A 27993-nucleotide genomic window follows, 5' to 3' on the forward strand; every position below is an offset into this window, starting at 1 on the left:
TACATTTACTTAGCTCTGTAAACACTGCCAGACGTTTCTCCGAAGTAGTTGTCCCAGTCCTCACTCCCACTGGTAGCACATGAGAGTTCTAGTTGCTCCACATCCTTGCCAACACTTGGTATTGCCAGCTTTTAAAACATATTTTTTTATTTACTCCTTTTGGCCACACCGCATGGCATGCGGGATCTTAGTTCCCCGACCAGGGATCAAACCCACACTCCCTGTAGTGGAAGCACGGAGACTTAACCACTGGACCAACTTTTAAGATTTTATCCTGGGGGTGGGAGCATAGCGACATTGATTTTGTTTGGTTTTGCTCAACTGAGTTTGAAGAAGGAGAGAGCTAACTCAAGAAGAGGGAAGGGCATTCCAGGCAGATGGAACAACATGTGCAAAATTACGGAGGTGTGAAAAAGTATTGTTGGGACCCTGTGAACAGCATAGCTAGAACCAGAAATGTGTTGAGACAGTGTGTGTCGGGGGGTGGGGGGCGGTGCTGTCAAGGTGAAGACTCAGAAAGGCCTATGACTTGTCCAGAGTCATATTAGCAGAGGCTCTGGAATGCAAATCCTTCCAAGCCTCAGTTTGCTCATCTGGAGAGTGGGAGTGGTGAGAGCTCCTTGCTCAAGGATGTTGTGAAGCTATAGAAGTTAAAGTCTGTAGCACACTGGGCCCAGTGCCTCAGGCAGGTGTTGTTATTACTCTTGTTTTACCTCCTGTCTCTGTCTGCCCAGCCACGCCACCACCTGTCTTCCCTGCCAGCTGACAGGATAGGAGTGGGCTCTCCTAGCTCCCATGATTAGGAAGGGCTGGCTGAGAACTCCAGCCTCAGCACCTTGTTTTCCTGCCCCAGGTAGGTCTCCTAGGACCTGAAGGTTGCTCTGATGGTTAATCTTATGTGTCAACTTGGCTAGGCTATGGTGACCAGTTGTTCAGTTAAACACCTATCTGATGTTGCTTTTGTAGGTATTTTTCAGATGTGATTAGCATTTAAATCGGTAGACTTATGTTAATCCTCCATTACGTGGGTGGGCTACATTCAATCAATCAAAGGCCTTAAAAGAAAGGACTAAGGTTTCTCCCAGAAGAAGGAATTTGGCCCCAAGACTGCAACAGAGAAACCTTGACTAGTTCCCAGATTTGGGACTCAAGAATACAAGCTCAACTGTAACCCGAATTTCCAGCTTTGCATCTCACCCTGCAGATGTCAGACTTGTCAGCCCCCACAAATGCATGCGCTGATTCCTTAAAAGAAATCTCTCTTTATGCAGATATCCTCCTAGTGGTTCTGTTTTCTTGGGAGAACTCTAATACAATTGCCATTTTTCTTCCTGGGTCTTCTCCTCTGGGAAATGGGGTGAAGGAGGCAACTTAGATCTGGATGCATTCAAGGCACATTCCCACCCTGAAAGCTCAGTAAACACAGCCATCAGGGCCAGTGGGGACCAGGCATGTGGCTGGCCAACCAAGGGTTCCAGCTACCAGGGTGTCACCACCTAAGACCAGAGGCTACAGACTCAGAGGTCTGTCGAGACACAGCAGGAACTCAGTGTGTGAAGCTGGCAGGGCTTTTATGGGGACCAAGTATGATGACTGCCTCATTATGCCAAGAGTAGGCTAAACCACAGCCATCCCTGGGTGTGGTCAGCCACTGGGGGCCATGGATCAGGTTGGTGTTCAAAGTGTGGTCTCAGATGGGCCGCCTCAGTAGCACCCAGGAGCTTGTTGGAAATGCAGACTCTTAGCTCCCTCCCCAGACCTGTGGGCACTGGCAACTGCATTTTAACAAGATGCCCCACCTACCCACCCCTCTGGGATCTGTGTATCCTGAACCCACTGCTAGTGTCACCAGGAACGTGAAAGTGTCAGTTGCTCAGTCGTGTCTGACTCTTTGAGACCCCATGACCTGGAGCCCACCAGGCTCCTCTGTCCATGGAATTCTCCAGGCAAGAATACTGGAGTGGGTTGCCATTCCCTTCTCCAGGGGACCTTCCCAACCCAGGGATCAAACCCAGGTCTCTTGCATTGCAGGCAGAATCTTTACCGTCTGAGCCACCAGGGAAGCCCTGCCACCAGGAGGGCTTGTTAAAACACAAATGCCACTCTGGGGGCTCTGACTAAGCGGGTCGGTTTGGGGCCCAGGAACCTGCAGGAGGGAGGGAGGAGGCCCAACTGGGAACCAGAGTTGGAGCGATGACAGTAGAGGCCACTCTGGGAACCTCTGCTGTCAGTGACCAGACCCCAGTGAGCACGGTCTGCTGCCTGAATGAAGGCTCAGATGCCCTCAGGATCCTGGTGGCCATGGCCCAGGAGTGTAGACCTTGAAGTGTGTGGGGTCTGAGTCTGTTATTCCCTCCCTGACCCTGCATTCACCATCCTGGTCTCCCTTGGCATCTCTGAGCTGTGTCTTCCAGCTGAGAAGGGGAGCCTAGGACCATATACTCAACCAGTTTTAACCGCTAGTCCCCTTTATACGCACCGTAAACCTCACACGTCTGTCCCCCTGACCCCAGCCATCTGGAATCACTGCTAATAGCAGGAGCTGCAGAGTGTCATTCTAAGTGCTTCACCTCACTTAATCCTCGATATCAATGCCTGATGAAAGTGCTTTTATTGTTCCTTTTTTTTTTTACGTTCTGTATTTTATTTATTTAATTTTGGCTGCACTGGATCTTCATTGCTGGGTGCAGACATTCTCTAGCTGTGGTGAGAAGGGGCTGCTTTTCATTGCAGTGCACGGGCTTCTCATTGCAGTGCCTTCTCCTGTTGCAGGGCAGGAGCTCTAGGCACGAAGGCTCAATAGCTGTGGCCCATGGCACTTAGTTGCTCTGAGGCATGTGGAATCTTAACAGGGATGGAACCCCTGGCCCCTGCATTGGTAGGAAGATTCTTAACCTCTGGACCACCAGGGAAGTCCCTGTTCCTGTTTTTTATAGAGGGGGAACAAAGACCAGAGAGGTTAAGTAAATTGCCTGAGACCGAACAGCAGGTAAATGAAAGCCCCAAGGATTCAAACCCCGACAGGCTGAGTCCAGAGTCTGTGCTCTCAACTTTGGCACAGTACTGTCCAGAGGACCTCCCTCCTATCCTTGTAACTTCCACAACAAGAGTCTATAGAGCATCACTTCGTGCGGTTAGCACTGGAAAGAGGATTTCAATTTTTAGGTGTCAGGTTGAGCAGGCTTGTTCAGAGGGCACACAAGGCCCCCAGTTCTGACAGGCCACCTGCTGTTGCACTTGCCCCCTGCTCGCCACCAGATGAGACTCTGCAGTGGAGGCTGCTGCCTCCCTGTGCCGCTCCACCTCCTCCCATCTCCCTCTTCGCCATCTGGGTCTCTGTCTCCACCCCCCGCCGCTGCCTCCCCTGCCCCTGCCATCCCTCTCCCCGCGCCTGCCCCTTGAGCCTGCCCCTCTCAGTGTCTCCCATCACTGTCCATCTCTGAATTGGGGTTTCTGCAGGCCACCTTGGCGTCTCTTCCCCACAGTGGGTGGGGTGCATAACCCAGCTGCTGGGTCCTGAGCCACTGGGGTCAGCAGTGAGGGAGAAGGATGGAGTTGGGTGGCCACAGCTCTTAGCCTCAGCACCATCCTTCCCTGGCACCACTGCCCCTTCTTGAGCCTCAGTTTGTACCTCTGTGAAGTGGGACTGTGAACCCCTCTAGTGCTGGCCTCTTGGAGCAGTGATGAGGGTCCCAGGATTCAGAAAGGGCTTTGTGGTCTCTTGAGTGATGTGTGCGGTGGGGCAGTGGTTGTGATTCCTCTGGGGCTGGCGGGGGAGGGGGCGGTCCCTCCCTCATTCATCTGGCACGAGTTTATCCCACACCTGCCCACAGTGTAAGTGCTCTTCTAGGTGCTGGGAAAACCGTGGTGATCCTTCCCTTGTGGAATGTACACTCTAGAGGGACAGGCAGCGCACAAGGCAGGTGGACAGATAGTAAAATGCTTGTGTATCACATTGATCTGCGGGGAAAATGGTGTGGGGCTGAGAGTCCATTTGCTTGGGTGACCAGGGAAGGCCTCTGGGGGGGTGACATTAAGCTGACAACTAAGATCTGTCGTGTGAAGAAAGGCATCTCTGGCAGGGGGAAGAGCAAGTGCAAAGGCCCTGAGGCAGGAGCGAGGTTGGCACATTTGCAGAGCGGGAGGAGACCAGTGCGGCTGGGGCACAGGGAGCGAGGGCGAGCGTGGCGTGGCGGGGAGGGTCGGGAGAGGATTTGGGTTGTGTGACCAGGAAGCGCAGGCCCTGGGAGATTTTCAGGGAGAGCTGTGGTAGCATCTGATTTGCATGTTTTTTCCTCTTAATTAACGTATTTATTTTTGGCTGTCCTGGATCTTCGCTCCTGCGCGGGCTTTTCTCTAGCTGCAGAGAGTGGAGTTGCAGAGCTCAGGCTTCCCACTGTGGTGGCTTCCCTTGTTGCAGAGCACAAGCTCTAGGCAAGCGGGCTCCGGTAGTTGCAGCTCCCAGGCTCTAGGTTACAGGCTCAGTAGTTGTGGCGCATGGGCTTAGTTGCTCCATGGTATGTGGGATCTTCCTGAATTAGGGATCTAACCTAAATGTGTTTCTTGTATTGGCAGGCAGATTCTTTACCACTGAGCCACCAGGGAAGCCCCTGCCCCCAAAGTGCACGTTTCAAGACTCCCTCTGGCTCTGGTGTGGAAAAGAGAGCCTGGGGTTGCTCAGGGAGGCCTGACGTTGGCCAGGGGAGTAGAAGCGAGAGATGGGGATGACACTGGGGACATCTGGGAGGCAGGGCTGACCGCAGTAGTGGGACAGGGGGCGAAGGAAAGAGAGAGGCCAAGGATGGGTTCCTAGGTTTCTGGCTGAAACTGGAATGTTCTAGATGTGTGGCTCAGCACCAGGGTCCCTAAATTCTGTTTTTTCTGCTTAAAGAGTAAGATGCCTTAGAAGCCTGGGGCCAGTGGACCCTGTGGGAGCTTAAGCCTGAGTCTTATCCATTGTTGTAGCCCAAGGTGCTCAAGGAATGTTGACTGAATGAATGAAGGGGAATTCCCAAGCCCTGCCTGCTCTCTGCCCAGCTTTCTGTAAAAAAGAATACTATCCCTTCTGTATCCCTGCCTTCCGATTCCTTCCCTGGGGCCCTGGTCACCCCAGAAGGCTTATGTCCATCTGGGCCAGGAGTCAGGACCATCCGCAAGCGGGCCCTGGCTCCCCAGACCCCCTCTCCAGCCTGAAGCCTCCAATTACCTGCGGGGCATGGGGCTCATGGGCGCTGCATCAGGGAGCTTTCTGCCCTGCCCAGATGCGCATGGCAGGCCCAGCCCTCCCTTAATGACACCTTGCCTGCCGGCCCTCTTGCTGGAGTAGGAGGGGAGGGGGCCCAGCCCAGCCTAGGCTGTGGTTTCTTTTTCCATTGCGTCAGGCCTCAGGGTCCGGCCCGCCTACCCGCTGCTGGCTGGCACAGAGGGATCCACTCTGACCCCCCGCCTGCCCCCACTCCAGACACCATGTGTTCCCCGTTTCGGGCATCTAGAAGCTTCCAGCCAGAGGGTGAGTTGGGGATGAGGGACCTGCCCCTAACTGGGGGAGGAGTGCCCCTTCCCCACCCACCCATCGCTCCAGCTCTCTGGGGCCTGTGAGCTGATCCAGGTGGGGTGGCAGTGGGCTTTGAGGAGCCCCACCCAGTCCGACCCTCCCGTAGGACCTGGCCCTCCTGGCCACACCCTCAGCCAGGACAGAGCCAGTGAGGGGAAGGAGGACAGTGCAGGAACCGCGTGGTGATGGTGGCTCAGATCTGGGGGATAGTGGGAAGAAGTGGCCCCTGAGTGATCACTTGAGTGCTTGCCTTCACACTTGTTAGTCTGGGGGCCTAAGTATTTGTGTGTATCTGTGTGTAACATGCACCAGGAAGTGTGTGAACCTGGCCCCCCAGAAAGAAAACAGAGGTCTCTGACTTGGCAGTGGGGCGGATGGTGGCCCAAGTGGCATCTCAGCTTTTAGGAAGGGGGCCTGTGAGGTGGAGAGGAGGTGAGTGGGCTGGAATCCACCCCATCAGTGATGATGGGAGAGGCAGGGGTGTGGACAGGGTAACCCCAGAGGAACCAGTGACCTTGGGCGCTCTGGGGCTCCCTTAGCCTCAGGCTCTCTTGGGCTTGGCTGACACCCCAGATAGCCCCCACCTAGGTTCTAGATTCCCACCATGCCCAGCAGTCCCCCTGACCTGGCCAGAACGCCATCCGTTGGCCTGGGAGTCCAGAGACTTGGCTCACGCCCTGCCTCTGCTGGTTCCTGACTATGTGACCTTGGACAGGTGACTTCTGCTTCTGAGCCTCAGTTTCCTTATCTGCAAAATGGGAGTGGCTGTCATGCTTCCCCTCCCCGTCCTCCATGGGTAGGTGTAAGCATAAACAGGTGTTCTCTCAGCCCCCTGGCAAAATGTCCTGTTTTTTTAAAAAAAATACTTATTTGGGTGCACCGGGTCTTAGTTGCAGGACACGGGATCTTTAATTGGGGCATGCAGGATCTAGCTCCCTGACCAGGAACTGAATCCGGGCCCCCTGCATTAGGAGCACAGTCTTAGCCACTGGATCACCAGGGAAGTCCATGATGTCTATGCGGGACATCACTATTCCCTGTTCTCCTCGCTGAGTCGAGGATTTGCTCGCCCCTCCCCCACGGGGCACGGCCACCCAGCTGCACACAGTGAGCGGGAGTGCGACGCTCCAGCCCCTCCGATGGAAACTAATTTTTACACGACATGAATAAATCCGGCAGGCAAATTGCAGTGCTGTCCTGATGCTCTGGGCTCGTGTGATTATAATGAGGTTCTAGGGACAGACGGTGGGAGGGAGGGGGCTGAGCACTGGCTTTGTCTCTGCCCAGATCCTCTGCCTGCCAGGCACGCCCCGGGGTGCTGCGTCTGGAGCCCCACACTCGCCCAGGCCTCCTGAGACCTGGGCCCAGCGAGAGGCTGGTGCTCAGGGAGTGGGCTGGGCCCTGGGTTGCCACTGTGACTCCATCCTTCTGCTTGGATGACAGCCACCTTCTCGCTGGCCTCCCTGCTGCCTCTCCTCTGTCTAACAACCCATTCTCCCCACAGGGGCTGGAGTGAGCTTTTAAAAACACAAATCAGATCATGTCACCTCTCTGCTTAAAACCCTCCAAGGCTTCCATCACTCTCAGAACAAAGCCCCGGCTCCCCCTGGGAGCCTCCAGCCCACAACACCTGGCTGCCCTCCAGGCTGGAACAGGAGCTCAGAGAGGGCTGAGGCTGGGCCATCTTCTTAACTGCTGGGCGCAGCCCTGGCACAGTTCTTGGGACTCAGCAGTCACTTGGTAAACATTCTGGAGTGAATGAGCGAGCCTCGGTGTCGCAAGGTGCCAAGGTGTCAGTTGCTCAGAAGCCCAGGTTTTCCTGGCAACATGAATGGGATGCCTGTGTCCACCGTGATGTGTCACTGCTCTGACAGGAGCAACTTGGACCTGGGTGTATCTCACGGGTAAAGCCAGACCAAAGCAGAGAACAACTTCAGGGACAAACTAAACCCTCACCTACAGAGACTCCTTTCTCATGCTTTTCCTGCATTCTTTCTCCAGGCTTTGCCCCATCCCCAACCCCCTCCCCTCCCCAACCACACACACACACACCCTTCTCTCTCCGCATCTTGAGGGCCTGGTGGTGCCTCCCCAGGGTGTGGAGGGCCACAGCAGATCTCTGTCCCCTTTCTGACCCTCAGCGTTGTCCCCCTAGACTGTGAGGCGCTGCTGCCGCCACCGCCGCCAGCCCCCATGGCCTACGTACCCGGTGGAGGTGCCCCAGCCTCGGGGGCGGCCCCCGTCGGCTCCCAGTACTGCGTGTGCAAGGTGGAGCTGTCGGTCAGTGGCCAGAACCTGCTGGACCGGGATGTCACCTCCAAGTCCGACCCCTTCTGTGTCCTCTTCACAGAGACGGATGGCAGGTGGATGGAGGTGAGGCCCGTTGGTGTGCGGATGCCCTGGGTGGTGGGCGACGTCGCTGGGGAGTGCTCCCCCTGCCTCCCTGGGGTCAGGCCCTTGGAAGTACTTGGAGTGGGAGCTGGGGATTACCTGGAAAATTGTTATTCTGAAATGTTTATAATATTAGTTAAAATATTTATATTTGTGTTTATTATAATTCATTGGTGATGGACAGGGAAGCCTGGCATGCTACCGTCCATGGGGTTGCAGAGTTGGACACGACTGAGCAACTGAACTGAATAATTTGTAGATTTAGGTTTACATAATTTTATATTTAGTGTTTATTATATTTTAAGTTACTGTTGTTGTTTAGTCACTCAATGGTGTCCGACTCTTTGCGACTCCATGGACTGTAGCCCGCCAGGCTCCTCTGTCCATGGGGTTTCCCAGGAAAGAATATTGGAATGGGTTGTCATTTTCTTCTCCAGGGGATCCTTCCAACCCAAGGATCGAACCCGTGTCTCCTGCATTGTTAGGTGGGTTCTTTACCACTGAGCCACCAGGGAAGCCCTTCAGTTACTATAATACTATAATAGTTACTATAATGGTTAAAAGAGAGTTTTGCAAAGTGCTTGCTTCCATTTTAAAAATAACTTTCCCCACTTATTCCTCAGTGAGCACAGTCAGTGAGGAGCAAAGAGAGAAACAGGCAACTCTGTTAGGCTTTGGTCCCAGAGCTGAGCCAAGACCCAGCTCTGTTACTCCCTGCTGTGTGGTTTTGGGCAAGTGGCTATCCCTCTCTAAGCCTGTCTCCTCATTTGTGAAATTCTCTTTTTTTATGCCTACCTTCCAAGAGCCTCACAGCTGAGGATGCTGATGGTGCCACAGCCAGGGATTTCTGAGCTAGAAGACTTTGGCCTGTGGACTGGGGAAAGATATAGCTTAAGGAAGGATACTGGGAAATCCAAACCATTAACACTTTCAAGGTTTAAAAATGGCTTTGTTTCCTATTCCAAAAGGGATCTGTATGCATTGTAGTAAACTGAGACAATCCAGAAAATCAAAGTGGTTGGGAACTCACCTGTCAGGGAGAACCAGCTGTGAATGGTTTGGTATCCAGCCTTCCAGATAATTTTACATGCATGTAAACTTTCCAGTTTTGGTTGGTTCCATCTTTATGTCTCTTAATTTTCATAGTTATTTAACGAGGCCTCAGTGGGTGTTCCCCAGAACATACAGTGGTTTACAAAGAGTTTCCACAGATGTTGGCTCCTTCTTAGGATGCCAAGGAAATGGGCTTGTTGACCCATTTTACAGAGGGGAAAATGGGGCCCACAGTGGGGAGGGGCTGACCTGTCTCACCCAGCACACTGGTGATGCAGCCAAAAGTGAGAGGTGGGATGTGGGGTCAGCCAAGGACTGCTGGGAGAAGCCTGAGTCCTATCTGCCAGATTTCCGGAACTCCCGCCCCACCCCTCAGGGGGTGATGTCTACCCCGTCCTCTCCCAGGCACCCACCTCCATTCACTCCCCCACCCTCCTCTACAATTTCTCTCCCACCCAGGCCAGCCACCCTGGCCAAAAATAGCCCGGGGCCAAGACCTCTTCCATCCCTGCTGCTCTCTGGCCCTTGGAAATGGAATGGGTGGGAGGAAAAATCAACACAGCCCAGGCCCCAAAATAGACGGTCACCCACTCTGTGGTTTGGGGCCTCAGTGCAGAGAAGCCAGGAGGCGGGGTTCCTGTCCCAGCCCCACCAGTGGCCCCCAGTGTACGGCCCTGTCCTTCCCCAGGCCTCAGTTTCCACTCTAAATAGGGGGTGGGGGCCGCTCAGTTCCCAGTTTTGACATCCCAGGGTTCCGTGAAGGTACAAACATCTGCCTCCATGGGAGACAGGGAACCCCGACCTCACCTCCCCCTAAGTACCCCTCCTCCTTCTGTTTCTTCTCTCGGCTTCATGTAAAACATGGTTTGAAGAAAGGGTTCTCCACAAATAAAAAGGAAGCAAAGTCACAGACACTCAAATCCTTTCATTTTACAGAAGTGGAATGAGGTTCCGATGGGAAATGAGACTCCCTCTGTCACTTAACCTTGGCAGGGACAGGGTCTGAACTCTTATCCTAGAACCTGGGCATGGAGCCAGGGCCAGTGTGTTAGAAGTGTGAAAGCTGAAGTCAGGACTGGGTTCCAACCCTGGCCATGCCCTCTAGCTGTTCAACCGTGGGTAAGTCACTTAAACTCTCTGTGCTTCAGTGTTCTATGTGATCTGGGAGTAATGATTGCTTCAGCCACGTGGATAACTGTCCTGAGTGTCTGGCACGGAGATGGGTGTTCCATGAATAAACACCATGATTTCCTGCAGCCCAGGAAGAGGTTAACAGGGCTTTCTTAGTGGCTCAGTGGTCAAGAAGCTACCGGCTAATGCAGATTTGATCCCTGGGCTCGGAAGATCCGCTGGCAAAGGAAATGGCAACCCACTCCTGTATTCTTGCCTGGGAAATCCCATGGACAGAGGAGCCTGGCAGGCTACAATCTGTGGGGTCACGAATGACACCACTTAGTGACTAAATGACAAAGAAGCGGTGAACTGGCTACCCGACTCTGACTCCTGTTCCCTGCTCCTTTGCCAGTACGACAGGACAGAAACTGCAATCAACAACCTCAACCCCGCTTTCTCCAAGAAGTTCGTGCTTGACTACCACTTTGAGGAGGTGCAGAAGCTCAAGTTTGCCCTGTTTGACCAGGACAAGTCAAGCATGCAGCTGGAGGAGCATGATTTCCTGGGCCAGTTCTCCTGCAGCCTGGGCACGGTGAGCCGGGCGCCCCCCCAGGAGGATGGGGTCAGTGCAAGTCGCCTGGCTCCTAAGGATGGAGCACCTCCTAGGGAGTCTCCTGCTGCTGCATTCCCTGGTCCCACTTTCCCCACCTGCCTCTGGAGGTGGCAACGCAAATGCAGACAGCCTTGGGGGCCCGCAGGCACCAAAAGGGGGAAGGAGCCAGGTGGGCTTGGGGCCGGGCTGAATCGCTCTCATCCCAAGACACTAAGCATAATGGCAAAGAGGGGTGTGGGCCCCTGTGGCCAGAGCTTCTGAGTGATAGAAGCAGGCAGGTGTGGTCTTGACTTCCTGGGGTAGGAGCATTTGACCAGCCACGGAAGACACCCTTGGTCGTCCCACTTCCGCAGCTGGCTCACTGTGTGACTCTGGGCAACTTCCTTTCCTTCTTTGGGCTACACTTCCCCCTCCGGCTCACTCTCTGGTGTGCTTATGGAAGTTGCAGGGCTAAGATTTCCTGATACAAGTTCCAATCAGTGTTAACAGTTCTGGGCTCTAGGGCAAGCCCCACGGCCTTTTGAGCCTCCTGTTTTACTTGGGAACAGTGATGACTGCTCTGCTCAGCCTATAGGGATAGTAGGTGAATAAAATGGGAATGGCTCCAAGAGGTTCTTGTGGAGACTGAAACACCCTGGGCCTTCCAGGAAATGATGTTCAATGAAAAAAGCAAGGGCCCGGCAGTGGCCTAAGAAGTGAGGTTGTGTCTGGCAGGGTCCCCACCATGTGTCTACACCCTTAAAGGGAGCAGAGAGCTGAAGGACCAGGGGGCGGAGCAGGAACCGACAGGGGTGGGGAAACCTGCACAGGGCCTGACCCCAGTGGAAGCCGGGCTGCCCCTGGTCTGGAGGGAGGGGCAGTGCAGGAAGTGGTATTGCCAGGGGCCAGGGGAGAGCTACCGCCACCATGGGGACACCATGGGGCCTGAACCAAGCGGAAGCCCGGGCCACCCTGATCTGGAGGGAGGGGCAGTGCAGGAAGTGGTATTGCCAGGGGCCAGAGGAGAGCTGTCGCCACCATGGGGAGGCCCCAGGACTGCAACTGAGGCCGATGATGAGCAGCAAAGCTTCATCCTAGCCTTTCTCCCCTCCTGCTAGACTCCCACTGGGGGGAGGAGTGAACCCTCACAATCTAGAAGACAGGGGAGCCAGGTGAGGTAGTCCACAGTGGCACAGAGAAGGCTGAGCGTGGAACTGGTAGGGACAAAAAGCTAGCACGGGGACAGGAAGAATGTGCTCACATCAGCACAAAGAAGTACGAGCATTTCCCCTGAGAAACAGAACCGTGGTGGCACACGGAGGGGGTACAGAGGCGGGTGGGAGGGGGACTTCACAGTGTGATCCACTTGTCCTCCCCATATTGTACTGATCCTTGAATCCTGTGTGAACGTCTTCATTATTCAAACCATTGAAAACACACGAAGGAGTCAGGATTTGATCCTCTCCATCAGGGATCACACCCAGAGGGAGGTGGGGGTCTCTGGATAACTCTGGGGGAGGTGGTTACCGGCCAGCCTCCAGAATGTGAGCCTTCCAGGAGCCTTTTCCTGGGGGCTTGCAGGTCCCCAGGGATCGGACTGCCTGAATTCCAACCCAGCTGTGAGACCTCGGACAAGGGTCTCAACCTCTCTGGGCCTCAGTCGCCTCAGCTGCCCAGTGGAGCTAGCAGTGGTGGCGGTCTGTCTCCCACGGAGGGGATCCCTCAGGGGGAGGTTTTAACCTGCTCCTGGCATGGCGTGTTGTGCTGCGAGCAGTGCCTGTTGAGTGTTTTTCTAGCACCTTTCCCTCCTCTCTCCCTCCAGATTGTCTCCAGCAAGAAGATCACTCGGCCTCTGCTGCTGATGAATGACAAGCCTGCGGGGAAGGGCTTGATTACGGTACCAGCCCCCGTCCCGCTCTCTAAAGGCACCCTCTGCCACCGCCTTCCCCACCTCCAACCCGCGCTGCCCATTGCCCTCCCCCATCAATGGGCCGCTTCACTGGCAGATAATAACCAGCTTTGTTTGGAGTAAAAAGGCCCAACTTACAACTTAGCAACAGGTCTCTTAGCAACGGGCTCCTGGCTCCATATATGATGCCTCGGGGCTGCCAAGCTGGGGGGTGAGGGGGACTGCCAGGAGTCCCCACAGCGTCTTCCCGGGCTGGGGCGCTCCTACCCCTCCCTGCATCCCCTCCTGGCCCCTGCTGTCCTCCCTTGGGGGGTCTTTCAGGAGGTTTCAGGAGCTCCTTGCCCCTCTTAGCTTGGCTCATGGCTGCAATGCGCAATGATTCCTCTGATAGGCAAAGATTCAGTGATGCGCAATGATCCCTATGCTGCAGAGTGATTCTTGCGATGCGCAGGCCCTTCGAGCGGATGAGCTCTTTGGTCCTCAGACTCTGGGAAAGCAGAGTCTGCTTCTACAGATGAGGGAACAGAAGCCTGGACAAAAAGTGCCCTGGGGCAGTTCAGCCAGTGAGCTTCTCTCCTGGCTTGTCCCCCTTCAGAGCCTGTGACGCCAGGGAAACTGGCCGTGCTGGGAGGAGGAGGAGGGCTGTACCTGTGTTTCTTCACTCATGCAGCATTAGTTGCCTGCTCTGGAACATTCCTGGCTCCCCACTGCCTGTGGAGCGGTGCCTTCCGGGCTGGGAGGGACCCAGCAATCTCAGCTGTTTTTTTACCCCATTCATGGCCATGGGCCTGAGTTCAGGCATACTGAATTCTAAGCACAAAGTGAAAGCGTTGGTGGCTTAGTCATGTCCGACTCTTTGCAACCCCATGAATTGTAGAGCCCGCTAGGCTCCTCTGTCCATGGGATTCCTGGAGTGGGTAGCCGTTTCTTTCCCCAGGGAATCTTCCCTGCCCCTCTCCCTCCCAACTGGGGATCGAATCTGGGTCTCCCAGACTGCAGGCAGATTCTTTATGGTGTGAGCCACCAGGGAGCACTTACCCCGGGCTCTTATCCATTGTTCTGCCACCTTGAATGTCCCCTCCCAGCCTCCTCCCACCTCTTGGGGTGCAAAACCTCCCCATTTAAGTGCTTCCACTGGTCAGCTGTCCTCCACATGGAAGCCAGCCCAGAAGGACCCCACCCAGCTGGTGTGCCCTTCCCCAGCATTTCCAGCAGCTCCCCTCCAGACCTCGGTACCTACCTCTTTTGAAATAGGGGTAATGATAGGGCCTACCCTACAGGGTTGTTGAGCAAGGTCTCAGCTGGAGGGGAGGCAGGAGAGAGGGGCCTCAGGCCTGGCCTCTGTCCCTGGTTCTCAGAGTCATATAGCTCGTTCAGCAGGTAGGGCTATCCTAGAGATGTGGGAGGAGAGGGAGTCCTAGCCGAGAGAGCAGTGAGGGGATGAGGAAGCCTGGCAGGCTGTTCCCCTATCCAGAACCTCTCCGCAGGGCTCTAGACCATCCCTGTGTCTGATCCCCGCTTTGTCTCCCCCACCATCTCATTCCTGTCTTGAGCCACATTGGGATTACTTTCTGATTCTCAGATCCAGATGAGTTATTTAGCCCCATTTTCCCGAAGATGGAAACTGAGATTTTAGGAAGACAAGAGGCTTATGCCAAGTCACATGGTACTGCTTTTCCTCTCCCCGCCCCGCCCCACCCCGGAGAATTGACTGCTAGGGCATCCCATGTCCACCCTGCCTGAAAGGAGGTCGGAGGAGGGAGTCTTAGAGACAGGCCTCAACCCCCAGCTTTCCTCTGGCCTTGCAGATTGCTGCTCAGGAGCTGTCAGATAACCGGGTCATCACACTGAGCCTGGCGGGCAGGAAGCTGGACAAGAAGGTGAGACAGGCAGGGGAGGGGGTTCTCCATCAAGAGGCACCAACCCTCCCCAGCTCTGGGGTTGTATGGCCTGGGACTTCCAGCCACCACCTTTCTTGCCCCTCCAGGGACAAGTCCATCACACACGGCCCTGCAGGCCACTCCAAATTAAGACTGCTTCACCATTGAGGTAGTGAGTTTTTTTTTATCACTTAGAGGTATTCAAGATGTGGCTGGAAGCCTACTCATTGGGGGTCCCCATCTCTGTAAATGCTTCGATCCCACCTAATGCATCCATAGCCCCCTGATTCCCTGACCTCACCCCTTCCACATTTCCTGCCTTCATTTTGTTTTAGTCAAATCAGCCTCTTCACTGTCTGGGATTAAACCAGGCACCCTCCTGCCTCAGGACCTTTGCACTTGCTGTCCCTTCTGCCTGGGATGCTTTTCCCCCTGAATTTTTTCATGACTGGCCCCTCCCTCACTTTCATCAGGCCTCTGCTTCTAATGTCACCTTCTAATTAAGCCTTCCCTAAAGGACCGTGCAGTGGTCCCTAACCTTCTGCCCCCCTCCTCCTTTGCTTGTCTCCTTATTACTAATTCCTGCCTAGTGTATGTTATTGTTATTTGTGTGTGTGTGTGGTTGCGCTGGCACTTTGTTGCTGCTTTCTCTAATGGCGCTTAGCCGGGGCTGCTCTCTAGCTGTGGTGCTGGGCTTTTCTTGTTGAGGAGCACGGGCTCTAGGTGTGTGGGCTTCAGTAGTTGTGGTGTGCAGCCTTAAGTTGCTCCATGGAATCTTTCCTGATCAGGGATCAAATTTGTGTCCCCTGCCTTGGCAGGCGGATTCTTATCCATTGGACCACCAATGTATATTATTTACTCATTTGTTTTACGTCTCCCCCCTCTTGAATGTCGCCTGTTATAGAGTCCACATTTTCTTAAATGGAGTTTTAAAGAACTCTTCTGCTAGGATAATTTGCTTTTATTTTTTCAGAACCCCACTAAAATAAATTAAAATCCCATTTTGCTGGGTACCTCCCCCTGCCCTGAACATTCTCTCTCTGACATCCTGCCCTACCTGAGATGCTGGAATTGTAACTTCTACAGGCTCCAGGCCTCTGGCTCTCTGAGTACAAGCTCTGGTCACCCCAGGATGGGGCGATTTCTCCTGGGGATGCTGCTTGGTTCCAGGAGGTTGCTACTGCCTGGGTCTCTGCTGAGCCCTGCAGAGGCTGAGGGGGTGGGGCCAGCAGCTCCCACTCCTGATGCTGGGGGGTGGGGTGGGGTGGGGAGACAGCTGGGCCACACCCCCACCCCATCTGAATCCGGTAGTTATGCCTCCCTCACCCACATCCTCCCGCTTCCTCCAGGATCTCTTCGGGAAGTCGGACCCATTTCTCGAGTTTTATAAACCAGGAGATGACGGCAAGTGGATGCTGGTCCATAGGACTGAGGTGGGTGTGTGGGGCACCAGGGGTCTTTGAGCCAGTGGGCCTGCAGTCTGGCCACCCTGACAGCTCGGGATGGGACCAGGCAGGCACATCCTACAGTGCCCAGGAAAACCCCTGATGGCCCCTAAAGACTTGCTCCCTCCTCATCATGAGGGTGCTCACGTCCATGCCCAGAAGTGTGGCTGTGGGTCTCTCCACCTTGCCCTCCCTCTGTCCCATTGGGTTGGCCCGATCCCAGAGCACTGCCACCCCTGGGTCCCAGCTCACCCCTACCTCCTCACTGTCCTGCAGGTGATCAAGTACACGCTGGACCCCGTGTGGAAGCCGTTCACTGTGCCCTTGGTGTCCCTGTGCGATGGAGACATGGAGAAGCCCATCCAGGTGTGTGAGGGGGGCTGAGGGAACCCTGCTGCCCACCCTGCCAGCTCTGGCCTCCTGGTCGCCTGAGGCTTCCTGGGGATGCCTTGGCAAAGCTCTTTCTTATTAAGATGGAAAAAGAACCCATGGTGGGGAGGAGCAAGAGACCTGAGTCCTTGTCCCAGGCCTGCCTGACGCTCTGACTGATCTGGGCAGGGCCCTCATCTCTGTGAACCTCTTGTTTAAAATGGGAACAGAGTGACTGCCCTGTTCTTCCTGGAGGGCTGTGTGCTGCTCGCTAAGCTAATGAATGCAGAATCACCTTGGAAACAACTAAGTGTTGTCGCTGTGATGAAGATGGTGATTACTAGTCTCTAAAAGCCCTCAGTCCTTGGGGCCGGGTTTGAGAGCAGACAGGGTGGGGTAAGGCAGCAAGGCCATGTAGGGACCCTCAGACAGGGCACCAAGAAACTGGGTTCTGGTCCTGCCTCTCCAGCTGCCACTGTAAGACTTTGGGCCAGTGCTTCCCACTTAGAGTCTCTGTTTACCCATCAGTACAATGGGTACAGTAATTCCTGCCATCCTTCTAGGAGTGTCATGGCAGCTAAGTTAGCATATCAAGCTGGGACTTTTTGTGCCCATCTCAGGAAAAGAAGTACAAGTCTAGGGAGGACTCCAGGCCACAGCCCATGAGGCCAAGTGGGCCACAACCCAAGAGTAGCAGCCCAGTGTCAGGTGTGTGGGGTGTGCAGCTTCCTGCACCAGAGGGAGGAGTCTCCATTACTGGAGTGGACACCCTTTCTCCTCTTCCCAGCAATCATGGAAGGCTTCCTGTAGGAGGCAGTTCAGGAGCTACAGTCATCACCCCAAGCCAGGTAGTCAGATCTAGAGAGGGAGAGGGAGGCACCACCCCCCCAAAAAAAGACATGGGGTTTGCTCAGGAAACTGAGAGGAGCTGTGAGTGCCTGCTGTGGGCAGCTCTGGGGTGACCTCACTGGATCCACTACAGGTTATGTGCTATGACTACGACAACGACGGGGGCCACGACTTCATCGGTGAGTTCCAGACCTCGGTGTCACAGATGTGTGAGGCTCGTGACGGTGTCCCGGTAAGATGTGCACAAGGGCATGACCCCAAGACCTCCACAGGGGACGGGGAAGGGGCAAGAGTTTTTGAATCAGGGGCAGGCGGGGGCTCAGATCCCACCTCTCTGCCTTATAACCTTGAGCAAGATAGTCACTCTCTCTAAGACTCAGTTTCCCCATCTGTCAAGCAGAGGCAAAAGAGTAGAGTGGGAATTACATGAGATTATATAGGTGAAGTGCATAGTGAGCCCTCAGGAGCTATCCATTTGACTCCAGGCATGAGCTGGAGCCCGTGGGTGGCAGGAACCAGTTCTGGGAGGCATGAGCCCAGGGTGGCAGGAACCAGTTCTGGGAGGGCTTCCTGGAGGAGGTGTGCTAACCCTTGGTCAATGCTGTAGAATAGGTTCTGGGGCCCAGGGGAGGGTCAGTCCCTGCAGAAGCCCCGAGCTGAGCTCTTTCTCCTTCTGTGTTGCACAGCGGGAGTTTGAGTGTATCAACCCCAAGAAGCAAAAGAAGAAGAAGAACTATAAAAACTCAGGTGTCATTATCCTGCGTTCCTGCAAGGTGAGTCAGCCTGGGTGGGCATGGTGCAGGGGCAAGGTTTGGGGTCACACAGAGAGATATCACTGCAGAAGAGAGAGAGCACTAGGTGTGGAACCAGCAAGTGAAGTGAAGGGAAAGTTGCTCTGTCGTGTCCAACTCACAATTTGCGACCCCATGAACTATACAGTCCATGGAATTCTCTAGGCTAGAATACTGGAGTGGGTAGCCTTTCCCTTCTCCAGGAGATCTTTCCAACCCAGGAATCGAACCCAGATCTCCCCCATTGCAGGCGGATTCTTTACCAGATGAGCCACAAGGGAAGCCCAAGCATACTGGAGTGGGTGGGTTGTGGAGCCAGCAAGGCCTGGGTTCAAATCCTGGTTCTGCCAGTTCTGTCCTGGCTCTGAGACCTTTTGAGCTTAACCTCTCTAAGCCTCAGTCTGCTCATCTGTGGAATGGAAATGTTAACATGATTAAGCATATAAAGTCTCATATCCTGTTCCTGTGCTGAGGTCAAGGAGGGCATGAGATGACCTTCCAGGGTCTCCTGGTTGGAGGGTAACTGTTGTTGTTTAGTTGCTCGGTTGTGTCCAACCCTTTACCACCTCATGAACTGTAGTCCTCTGTCCATGGGATTCTCCCAGCAAGAATACTGGAGTGGGTTGCCATTTCCTCCTCCAGGGGATTTTCCCGACCCAGGGATAGAACCAGCGTCTCCTGCACTGGCAGGGGTATTCTTTACCAGTGAGCCACCAGGGAGGCCCAGGGTAACTGTAGGGAGTTGCTTTTTCCCATGCTTGTCCCCTGCGTGTTCAGCATCAGAGAGGGAGAGAGCACTGGGCTGGGGCACCCTATCCCCTGGCAGTGACATTAGTGGGAGCTCAGGTTCCTGCCCTGTGGTCTAACTGGGGCCACTGAGGCCCACAGTGACAATGTTCATACCACTGTGGCCAGGCTGAGGCCAGGGGCCAGGCCCCCTGGATGTCTGGTGGCCACGCGTCTGCTGGAATCGGGTGGGATGTTAAGGAAGGCAGCGCCAGCCAGGGCAGCAGGAGCCCTGAACACCAGGCTTGAAGGTCCCTGTCACTTGCTCTACCAGCTGGCAGCCCCCAGGCCTCAGTTTCCTCACCTGGAGACTAAGATTTACGTGAGCATCAGTGCGGTCACAACACAGCAGTACCCTGTGACAGTGAAGCTGGTGGGTTGCAGCATCGTGATTTCACGTCCTTGTTTCTGAACCTTGTGTCAGTCACATCCCCCTTCTGGATTTCTGGCTCCTGCCTTATTATTTTTTGTATTTAGCCCCCCTCCTCCTCCCATTTTGGTGTCTTTTTTACTTAAAAATATTTATTTTGCAAGGAACCCTTCTAACGTCACCAATATTGGAAGGCCAGCCAAAAGGAGACAAAGACCATCCAAACTATGTTTTAACAGCTTTAGTAATTTACAGCAGAAGGTCTTGATCCGGTGGCCTGGCCTCTCTCTGTTCCAAGTTGAGGTTGGTAAGAGCTAGAGAGACTTAGGGACCAAATGGCAACAAATGGAGGCTTTCTTTGTCATGTAATTGGGCTTCGCAGGTGGCTCAGCAGTAAAGAATCCACCTGCCAGTGCAGGAGATGCAGGTTCAGTCCCTGGGTCAGGAAGATTCCTTGGAGGAGGGCACAACAACCCACTCCAGTATTCTTGCCAGGGGAATCCCATGGACAGAGGAGTTTGGTGGGCTGCAGTCCATGGGGTCACAAAGCCTCAGACACGACTTAGTGACTAAACAGCAGCTGTCATATAATTGGTAGTTGTTACTGACTGAAACTCCAGTACTTTGGCCACCTCATGCGAAGAGTTGACTCATTGGAAAAGACTTTGGTGCTAGGAGGGATTGGGGGCAGGAGGAGAAGGGGACGACCGAGGATGAGATGGCTGGATGGCATCACTGACTCAATGGACGGGAGTCTGGGTGAACTCTGGGAGTTGGTAATGGACAGGGAGGCCTGGCGTGCTGCGATTCATGGGGCCGCAAAGAGTCGGACACGACTGAACGACTGAACTGAACTGACTTTGGGCCCTGGGACACTGTGTGAACTTACCGTACATCTGTGTGTGTACAGATGTTCCACCAATTGGGAACCGTTGCTCCATTGTTACAGAGGGATTAGGGTTCTGTGGTAATCAGATCAGGTGCATCTGCTTTTTGCGGCCTCCTTGACCACCATCCGGGCCCAGAGTGACAGCTCCCCAAAGGTTGTTGTGGAAAGCATGGCCAAATGAGGGCTGGCCCTCGGGTGCGGGGTGGGGGCCCACTGACCTCTCTGATTTCTTCCAGATAACCCGGGACTACTCCTTTCTGGACTACATCCTGGGAGGCTGCCAGCTCATGTTCACCGTAAGGTTTCCACCACCCCACCTCACCTCTCCCCTCCCCAGTGAGGATCCTCTTGAAGGGCTTGAGCTACGACTTCAGCAGGAGCAACTTGGGATAGACTTCAGGAAGGACTTTCCCAGGGCATGGGCTTTCCCAGGACTGGCCCAGAGGAGACAGTATGGGTGGATGGGTCTGAGTCAGAGCCTGGTTGCTCAGCCCTGAGTGTCACTGGTTAGGCTACACTTCTTTAGGAGGGAAAAAAAGCCAGTTCTTTCCCATTTCCTTCCTACCTCATCTGCTGCACCCTTCCCCTTGCTCACTCAGCTCCGTCCACACTGATCCTCACTGCTTCCCCATGCACCAGCTCAGCTCTGCTCTGTCTTGGGGCTTTGTGTTTCCTGTTTCTCCTGCCTGGAACACTCTCCCCAGAACCTTCTTGTGTCTGCTGCCCTACAGGCTGTGGCACAGGTCACCTCTGCCAAGGCCTCCTATTCCTCTCCATCCCATCTCCTGTTTTAGTAACTTCAGGACACATGCCACTCTGAAATTTTCTCAAGTATTTTTTAAAAATTTTCTTACTTTTTGGCCACACCATGTGGCATGTGGGATCTTAGTTCCCCGACCAGGGATCAAACCCGCACCCCCTGCAGTGGATTCTCAAGTATATTTCACTGTCCCTGCCCCACTAGTGACTGAGTGTCCTGAGTGTGGGGCTGCTGTTTTGTTTTCTCTCCACCCTCGAGTTATCACTCAGTACCCAGCATGTAGCACATGCTTAGTAAATACTCACTGAGAGAATGAGTGGTCACTCTGCCGGTGGCCTGGAGTGTATGCCCCAGACTTGTCCCATTCCTCACCCAAAGGGAAGGCTCAGGACCAGGGGAGAACCTGCAGGGGTCCTACACTCTGCCCACTTCCCACCTAGCCTCCCCGCTCTCCCATCACCACCTCTAGACCCCATGGGGGCTGGAAGTCATCTGCAGGACTCTTAGGAGGCAGGGGATTGGTCTTGTTGACCTGTAACCCTGCTAGCTGTCACAGCCCTCCTACCCCGCAGAGAGGCCAGGCCCTGCTATTCCTCCTGTGTTCACTCAGCAGACGATATCGAGCACCTTCTGTGTGCCAGGCTCCAGGCTGTGCCTGAGTCCTCGGGTGGCCATCTCATGCCCTGGGTCTCTCTCTGGCTGGGCAGCCTTGCCCACCCCTTCTTGCTCCCATCCAGAGGCTGGGTTGGAAACCCTTAGGGCTGAGAGAGCAGGTGGAACTCAGTATCCTGCCCATCCGCCAGTCTCAGTCCATGTGGGGCACCTGCCTGGTGCTCTGTGCCCCGCTGTGGACCTGGCTCTGGAACCATGCATCTTACCTGCAGTGAGCATCCATTGTGACTAGATGTGCAGGCACTGCCCCAGGTCCTGGTGCCCCTTGGAGATCTGAGGGACAATGGGGTGATGGCCTGGTGTGGGGGCGAGGTGTCTGGGAAGGCTTCAGTGGGGCAGTGGCACCTGAATTGGGCCTGAAAATTGGAGGAGAATGAAAAAATGGCCTGGCTCTTCAGGTAGAGGGAACCTCATGAATGAAGGCCTGGAAACAGAACTGTGACAGGGAAAAGGGTTGGGGCTGTAGGTTGGTTTTATATCACATCTAGGCGGTAGACTTTATGCTCTGGCAATAGGGAGCCATAGATGGCATTAGAGCCAGAGGAGTGACATGGTCAGTTTCCAGGTTTGGGACCATCTTATGGAAGGGGGGTCAGGGTGGGGTGATGAATGGGGCTTCCCATGTTCCATCAGCCTCTCTGTTCCCTGGAGGCAAGATAGGGAGCTGGGGTCTCTGGCCTTTTCCTGCAGGTTGGGATAGACTTCACAGCCTCCAATGGAAATCCCCTCGACCCTTCCTCTTTGCACTATATCAACCCCATGGGCACCAACGAATATTTGTCAGCCATCTGGGCGGTTGGGCAGATCATTCAGGACTATGACAGGTATGCTTATGAAGGGCCTGTGATGGTCGGCTTGGGCTCCGTCCATTCCAGGAAGCTCAGTTGTCAAAGCTAGAAGGGACCCAGAGATCATCAAACCTAGGGATGGGTAGCTCAGGACATGCATGTCCTGTGGCAGACATTGCTAATCAACTGCTGATCTCTTACCAGCTGGTTCTAGCTCCATCCTGAGATCCTTCTCCACACCGTACACCACGTAGCCAGTAAGAAAACAAGTCAAGACAGAAAACGAAACTCATCTGCTCTTGCTGCAACCTTCACTGTTAGAGCTGGAGAAGAGCAGGCCTAAAGTGTGGGGAGAGAATTTATCACACAGATCAGGGAACTGGAACCCAGACATTCCGATTCCTGCACCTGCCCCGTAATGGCCTAACAGTCTCACTCCTATGGGAAACTTCAGAGGGGCAGCCCACCTGCATGGGCCCTCAGCCCGTGACCACGCTTCCTAGAGATCTTTGGTTGGGAGGACAGTGGAGAGTCAGTGAAGGAGAGCTGTATAGAGAGTGTGACCACTGACAGGATGGGCCACATGCAAAGTCAAGAGGGCCTTGGAGGATCCAGAAGTTGCTTGAGAGTCATGGTGTCATTTTCACAGATGGTGTTTGTTGGAACATCCAGGTGAGAGGGTGGAATGACCAGGAGGCCAATACGTGGGAAGTGGGTCCTTGAGATTTGGCAGGCACAAGAGCAGGCTTGGGAAGTCTGTCTGCACTTGGCCTTCTTGAGAAGGGCACCCTGAGGACCAGCTTCTGACTCCCAGGAGCTCAGGGTCTAAGCGGTGGCTGTGACCCCAGGCCACATTGAGAGAGGTACAGCAAGCAGCGCAAGGGAGGTGGAAGTCCCCACCTGCATCTTTGGGTGGGGAAGCCTACCATTGCCGCTCCAGAGGCCCTTGTATCCATCTGCCCAGACCCTTGTATTCGCTGGGCTGTCTCATGGGCATTCAGACGCAACTGGACACCTGTGCCACTCACTGAAAACCCTTTGCTTCCTTTATTTCCCTCACCTCCCCCATCATTCCTTCAGGAAATCCTTTCGTAACGTACTTGAATCCAACCTCTTCTCCCCGCTCCGTGGCCACCAGCCTGTTTGAGCCACCATCACCTCCTGCCCAGAGTGACTGAGTCAGCAGCCCCTCACTGGTCTCCCTGCTTCTGCCCTAGCCCCTGACAGTTTGTTCTCCACATGGCAGCCACAGGTTTCCTCAGTAAATGCATGCTGAATGAACAAATGAGACATGGTCCCTGTGCTGAGGGAGTTCCCACTCGAGGAAGAAGACAGGAAATCACTGCAGTTCCCAGAGACCAGTTTATGTGTGAGGCAGGAGCTATGGGTGCACCAAAGAGGGAGGCAGCCTGGGGTCTCAGGGAAACCCACAGAGAGACGGGGCCATTTGAATTGGGCCTTAGAGGATGAGGAGTTTGCCACAGGGAAGAGATTGGGGAGAGGTATTTCAAGAAGGGGTGCAACAGGCCTGAAGTTGAAACCTAAACATAGTTCCCCTATGTGTTTGGGGAAGAGCGAGTAGCCAGTGACCGGGAGTGGGGAATGAGGAAGGGCTGGTAGAAGAGACTAGACTCTTGGAAGAGGTGAGGAAAGGTCTTGAATGCCAAGCCAGTGTTTTCACTTTAGAATTTTTCCCAGTCATAAAAGGGAGGCAAAGAGACAGCCAGTACATTTCAATTGCTTCGTGACTGTGGTTTAGTGGTCTCCAAGGTCCCAGTTTGAGAAGGATCTCGACAAGGCACTCAGGCCCATTGGTTAGAAGTGCTGTGATTGATTAGCAATGTCTGCCATAGGTGTAGATGGGGGTGAAGACTCTAATTCACCAGATACGCAGAAGTGGGTTTGGAGATCATTCAAACAGAGCTTTTTCTAGAGGCGGTGAGCTTTTTTTTTTTTTTTGTCTGTGGAAGTGTGCACAGCAGTGTGGGCCCAGTCCTGGGGAGGGGGTGGGGAGGGTGAGCATGGGCAGAGGAGGCCCCTGCCTGGTTGTCTCACAGTAATTTTGTTTTTTCTCCTTTCTCTGATTAGTGATAAGATGTTTCCAGCTCTGGGCTTTGGGGCACAGTTACCCCCAGACTGGAAGGTAAGTGGAGCCAGATTGTTTCCTTTTGGCTGAGATGAGGTTTTTGTGTATGGCCTCTCTGGAATCTGCCTTGGAAAGCCTGGGCTGGGGCCTAGCTTCCCTGCCTTCTCATGTTTATCCCAAACCCACACTCATTTTTCATCCTGAACCTCACACAGGTAGTAGAGCTAGAGCAGGGAATAAGTTATCCTATCTACTCCCTGGCATCCAGTCATGTGGGGGAAGATACTATCAGATAAATAGGTTAAGTATGTCCTTTATACCGCCTAGGGCTTCCCTGGTGGCTCAGCAGTAAAGAACCCACCTGTTAAGGCAGGAGACACAGGTTCAATCCCTGGGTCAGGAAGATCCCTTGAAGTAGAGATTGGCTACCCACTCCAGTATTCTTGCCTAGGAAACCCCCTGGACAGAGGAGCCTGGCGGGTTACAGTCCATGGGTTTGCAGAGTAAAACAACAACAAATATTGCCTAGGACATACTTATAATAAAAAATTATCCATTATATACCTGAAATTCAAATTGAACTGGGCATTGTATACTCTGTCTGGCAGCCCTAAAGACAGGCAGTGTCATCAGTGCCGAGATGGGGCAGCAGTCCCTAGAGGAGGGCCCCAACCTGGCCTGGGGGTATCAGGGAAGGCTTCCTGGAGGAGGCATGGTCTAAACCAAGAAGGGAAGGGAGAGTAAGAATTTGCAGAGTGACTTGAGGTGGTGGTGTGGCAGGTAGAGTGTTCAGGGCAGAGAGAAGAGCCTGTGCAAAGTCTGGGAGATAGAGGGAGCAGGGTGAGTTGGAGAAACTGAAAGAAGGTGGGCGTGGTAAACTCTCCATTAAAGATGGGCAGGATAGAGATGCGGCTGAAGAGGTGGGGAGCCAGGCAGGCAGCACGCTATGAGTGGGTCTACGTGCTGCTGGCACTCTGAAGGCCCACTCTGGCTGCTGAGTGGGAGCTGTCTGGGTGATGCTGGGCAGAATGGAGGGATGGAGAGAGGGGCATTATCCATCACTGGTGAAAAACAACAGAGGCTCAGTGACTTGTCCAAGGACGTCTTCATAACAGGAAGCCTGAATTCCAGCTGGGCAGGTGGACTCTCAAATCTGTTCTCAGAAAGTGCTACCTTTCTGATGAGAAGCCTGGGGGTGTGAGCACAGAGGACTCCTAAATCTACATTATGTCTCAGCCAGTGCCCTCTCTTGCCTGTCATCCTGTACCATGTGCTGTTTCCGCTGAGTTTTCCCCTCTCGTCCTCTCCTGGGAGGGCAGTTTTCAGCTAGGACTTCAGGGAGTGGCTCTGTGGCATGCTGGCCATCATGTGGCAGGGGACAGGATACTGTGGGGCCAAAGCTGGGCCTCTGAGCAGACACAGTGATGCCGCTGGGGGCAGGGCAGGCCGGCGCGGCCAGGCCTGGCATGAGCTCGTTGCTAGGACACCAGCCAGCTTTCAAAGAACTCTGGCTGAATGAGATGTTTTCTTGCGCAAAAGCCTCCTTGGAAATGTCACAGGGCAACTCTGGGGAGGGTGGGCGTGGCCAGGCCGGAGTGCCCAGCAGTGCCAGGAGGGCTGCTGGGGCGAGGCGTGGAAAGGGCAATGCTCTCCCCTCCTCCCCTTGCTGCTGGAGCTGGCCAGGCCTGCCTCCCAGCCCCTTACCTTCCCTCTCAGCTAACTTGCCGTGCCCTGCCACGTGAACCTTCCTTTGTTCGTTCCCACCTCAGGGCCTTTGCATGTGGTCTTCCCCTGGCCTTTGGCCCCCTTTCACTGACTGCCCATGCTGCTTCATAGCCTAGAGGTCATTTCCTCTAGGAAGACTTCCTCAGGCCTCGCCTGCCTGCCCTGGCGTTGTCCTCCAGCACTTTGTGGGCACTCTGTGCTGGTTTTCTCATTGTCTCAGGGAGGCTCAATGCTCAGGGAAGGCTCTTGGTTTCCTTCTTGCTGTGTCGGGCTCCAGGCACACACACAGTGTGCAGTATGTGACTGTGGACCGTAAATTTGGGGCCTGCTGGCCTGAGCAGACAGGTGTTGGTTCTCCGAGTGGGAGGTTGGAAGGAGCTAGAAGAAGCATGTGACTCAGTGAGTGGTCTGCCCTCAGGACCTCAGTCCCTGCCTGGGTCTGGTCCAGGTGAGCACAGAGAAGACCCCTGTCCTGGGTAGTGGTGGAGGGACTGACCTTTCAGGACGAGCCAGAGTTAGGTGAAGAAAGGGATTGGGCCAAAGGATTGGCCTGTGCAAAAAGGCCTGGAGTGGGAAAGAGCACAGTTTAGGACTCTTCCTACTTTACAGATGGGGAGAACTGAGGCTCAGGGTGGATGATCACTGAGGTCCTTTCAACCCCCTATGTGGCCCAACCCACTGCCCTGCCAGGACCAGAGGGAATGGCCTCTGAAGTAACTCAGGACCATGGGCTGTGCCCAGCCAGGTGGGGACAATGGAACCATTGACCATCAGAAGACAGTAGAGTCCCAGAACAAAGCTCTGTGGCTGGCCAGTCCCCAGGGGCTCCTAATCAGCTTGAGGTAGCCTCCAAGAAGCTTGTCATGTTTGTTGGCATTTCTCAGGCAAACCAGGGCAGCAAGTGTGGGAGGGGGCTGGGCTGCCACAGGTAGCATGACCTCTTATCCCCTGGATCCGGTCCTGGCTCTGCTCTAGCTCTGGCTCAGTCATGTGACCTGGGCATTCCTTGGGCTTCTCTGAACCTCAGTTGTTCCACCTGTGAAATGGAGCTGCTGGGTGGAACAGGTGACCTGAGAGGCATCCAGAGTAGATGGGTGATCTCCCACGCATTTGACCAAAGGCCCTACTCTCCCCTAAAAAGAGGAAAAGAATAGGGAATGAAGAATGTGGGTGGCTGAGAAAATGGAATATTAATCCATTCCTGTCAGGAGGGGGCTTTTCCCCCTTGGTCTCTAAAATCTCCTAAAATCTGATTTTGCAGGAAGCCAGCCCAAGGGAGACTTGTTTCCCTGGCAACCATTTTCCTCTCTCAGCCCCCTTCTGTACAAGCCCCCCTTTTAATCTCTGTAGAGGCTCATGAAGTTTCCATGGCAACAAGGACCTCCAACCCCCACACCTGGAGCCCAGGCTGGGGACAGGGTGAAGAGGGCCCCTGGGCAGGGGAAGAGCCCAGGAGGGACATCAGGGGAATGGCTCCATGCCAGGCACTTAGGGCTGAGGGGGCAAAGAACAGAAAAGCCCATTCCCCTGAACGGGCTGGGGTCTGCTGCTCAGGCTAGCAGACATACGGCAGTGCTGGGTTGAATTCCCCTCCCATCTTGGTCCAGGAGGGCTCTGCAAGGTCAGAGATCCAACCAACCCTTTTACCCGGCTTGAGGATCCTAGGCTTCAGGTCTCTTCTGCTGTGTGGTCTTGGTACCTCTGGGCCTCAGTTAGTTTACTTGTGAAGTGGGAATGTTGGACTTGGCAGGGGCTTCCAACACCCTCACTGTAGTGTCTCGGAGCTACAGTATTTGGAATTCTTTGTGTCTGGACTGGAACATTCCTCCAGCAGCTGAAGGCGGTGGTCCCTTCCCCCAGGCATTTCTTCACCCTCCTATTTATACTCAGGAGAGGAGCACCTTCTCAGGTTAGTGAGTTTATACGAGAGCAGACGACAGCCCGACTTCAGTTCTGGTCCCAGCACTCCTC

General features: G+C 54.3%; 1 protein-coding gene across 1 annotated transcript in view; it reads left to right on the forward strand.

The window, feature by feature from the left end:
* Window positions 1-27993, forward strand: part of CPNE2 (copine 2) — a 41846-nt gene that overhangs the window by 2622 nt on the left and 11231 nt on the right. The window contains exons 2-12 of the mRNA XM_068993345.1: window positions 7710-7927; window positions 10524-10703; window positions 12526-12600; window positions 14421-14492; window positions 15842-15925; window positions 16214-16303; window positions 17289-17387; window positions 17842-17928; window positions 20228-20287; window positions 22114-22247; window positions 24300-24354. Of these exons, the coding sequence (XP_068849446.1) occupies window positions 7748-7927; window positions 10524-10703; window positions 12526-12600; window positions 14421-14492; window positions 15842-15925; window positions 16214-16303; window positions 17289-17387; window positions 17842-17928; window positions 20228-20287; window positions 22114-22247; window positions 24300-24354 (1116 nt within the window). The 5' untranslated portion in view covers window positions 7710-7747. The remainder of the gene's footprint in view (window positions 1-7709; window positions 7928-10523; window positions 10704-12525; window positions 12601-14420; window positions 14493-15841; window positions 15926-16213; window positions 16304-17288; window positions 17388-17841; window positions 17929-20227; window positions 20288-22113; window positions 22248-24299; window positions 24355-27993) is intronic.

Source organism: Capricornis sumatraensis, chromosome 20 (genome assembly GCF_032405125.1).
Source record: "Capricornis sumatraensis isolate serow.1 chromosome 20, serow.2, whole genome shotgun sequence".
Lineage (NCBI taxonomy): Eukaryota > Metazoa > Chordata > Mammalia > Artiodactyla > Bovidae > Capricornis > Capricornis sumatraensis.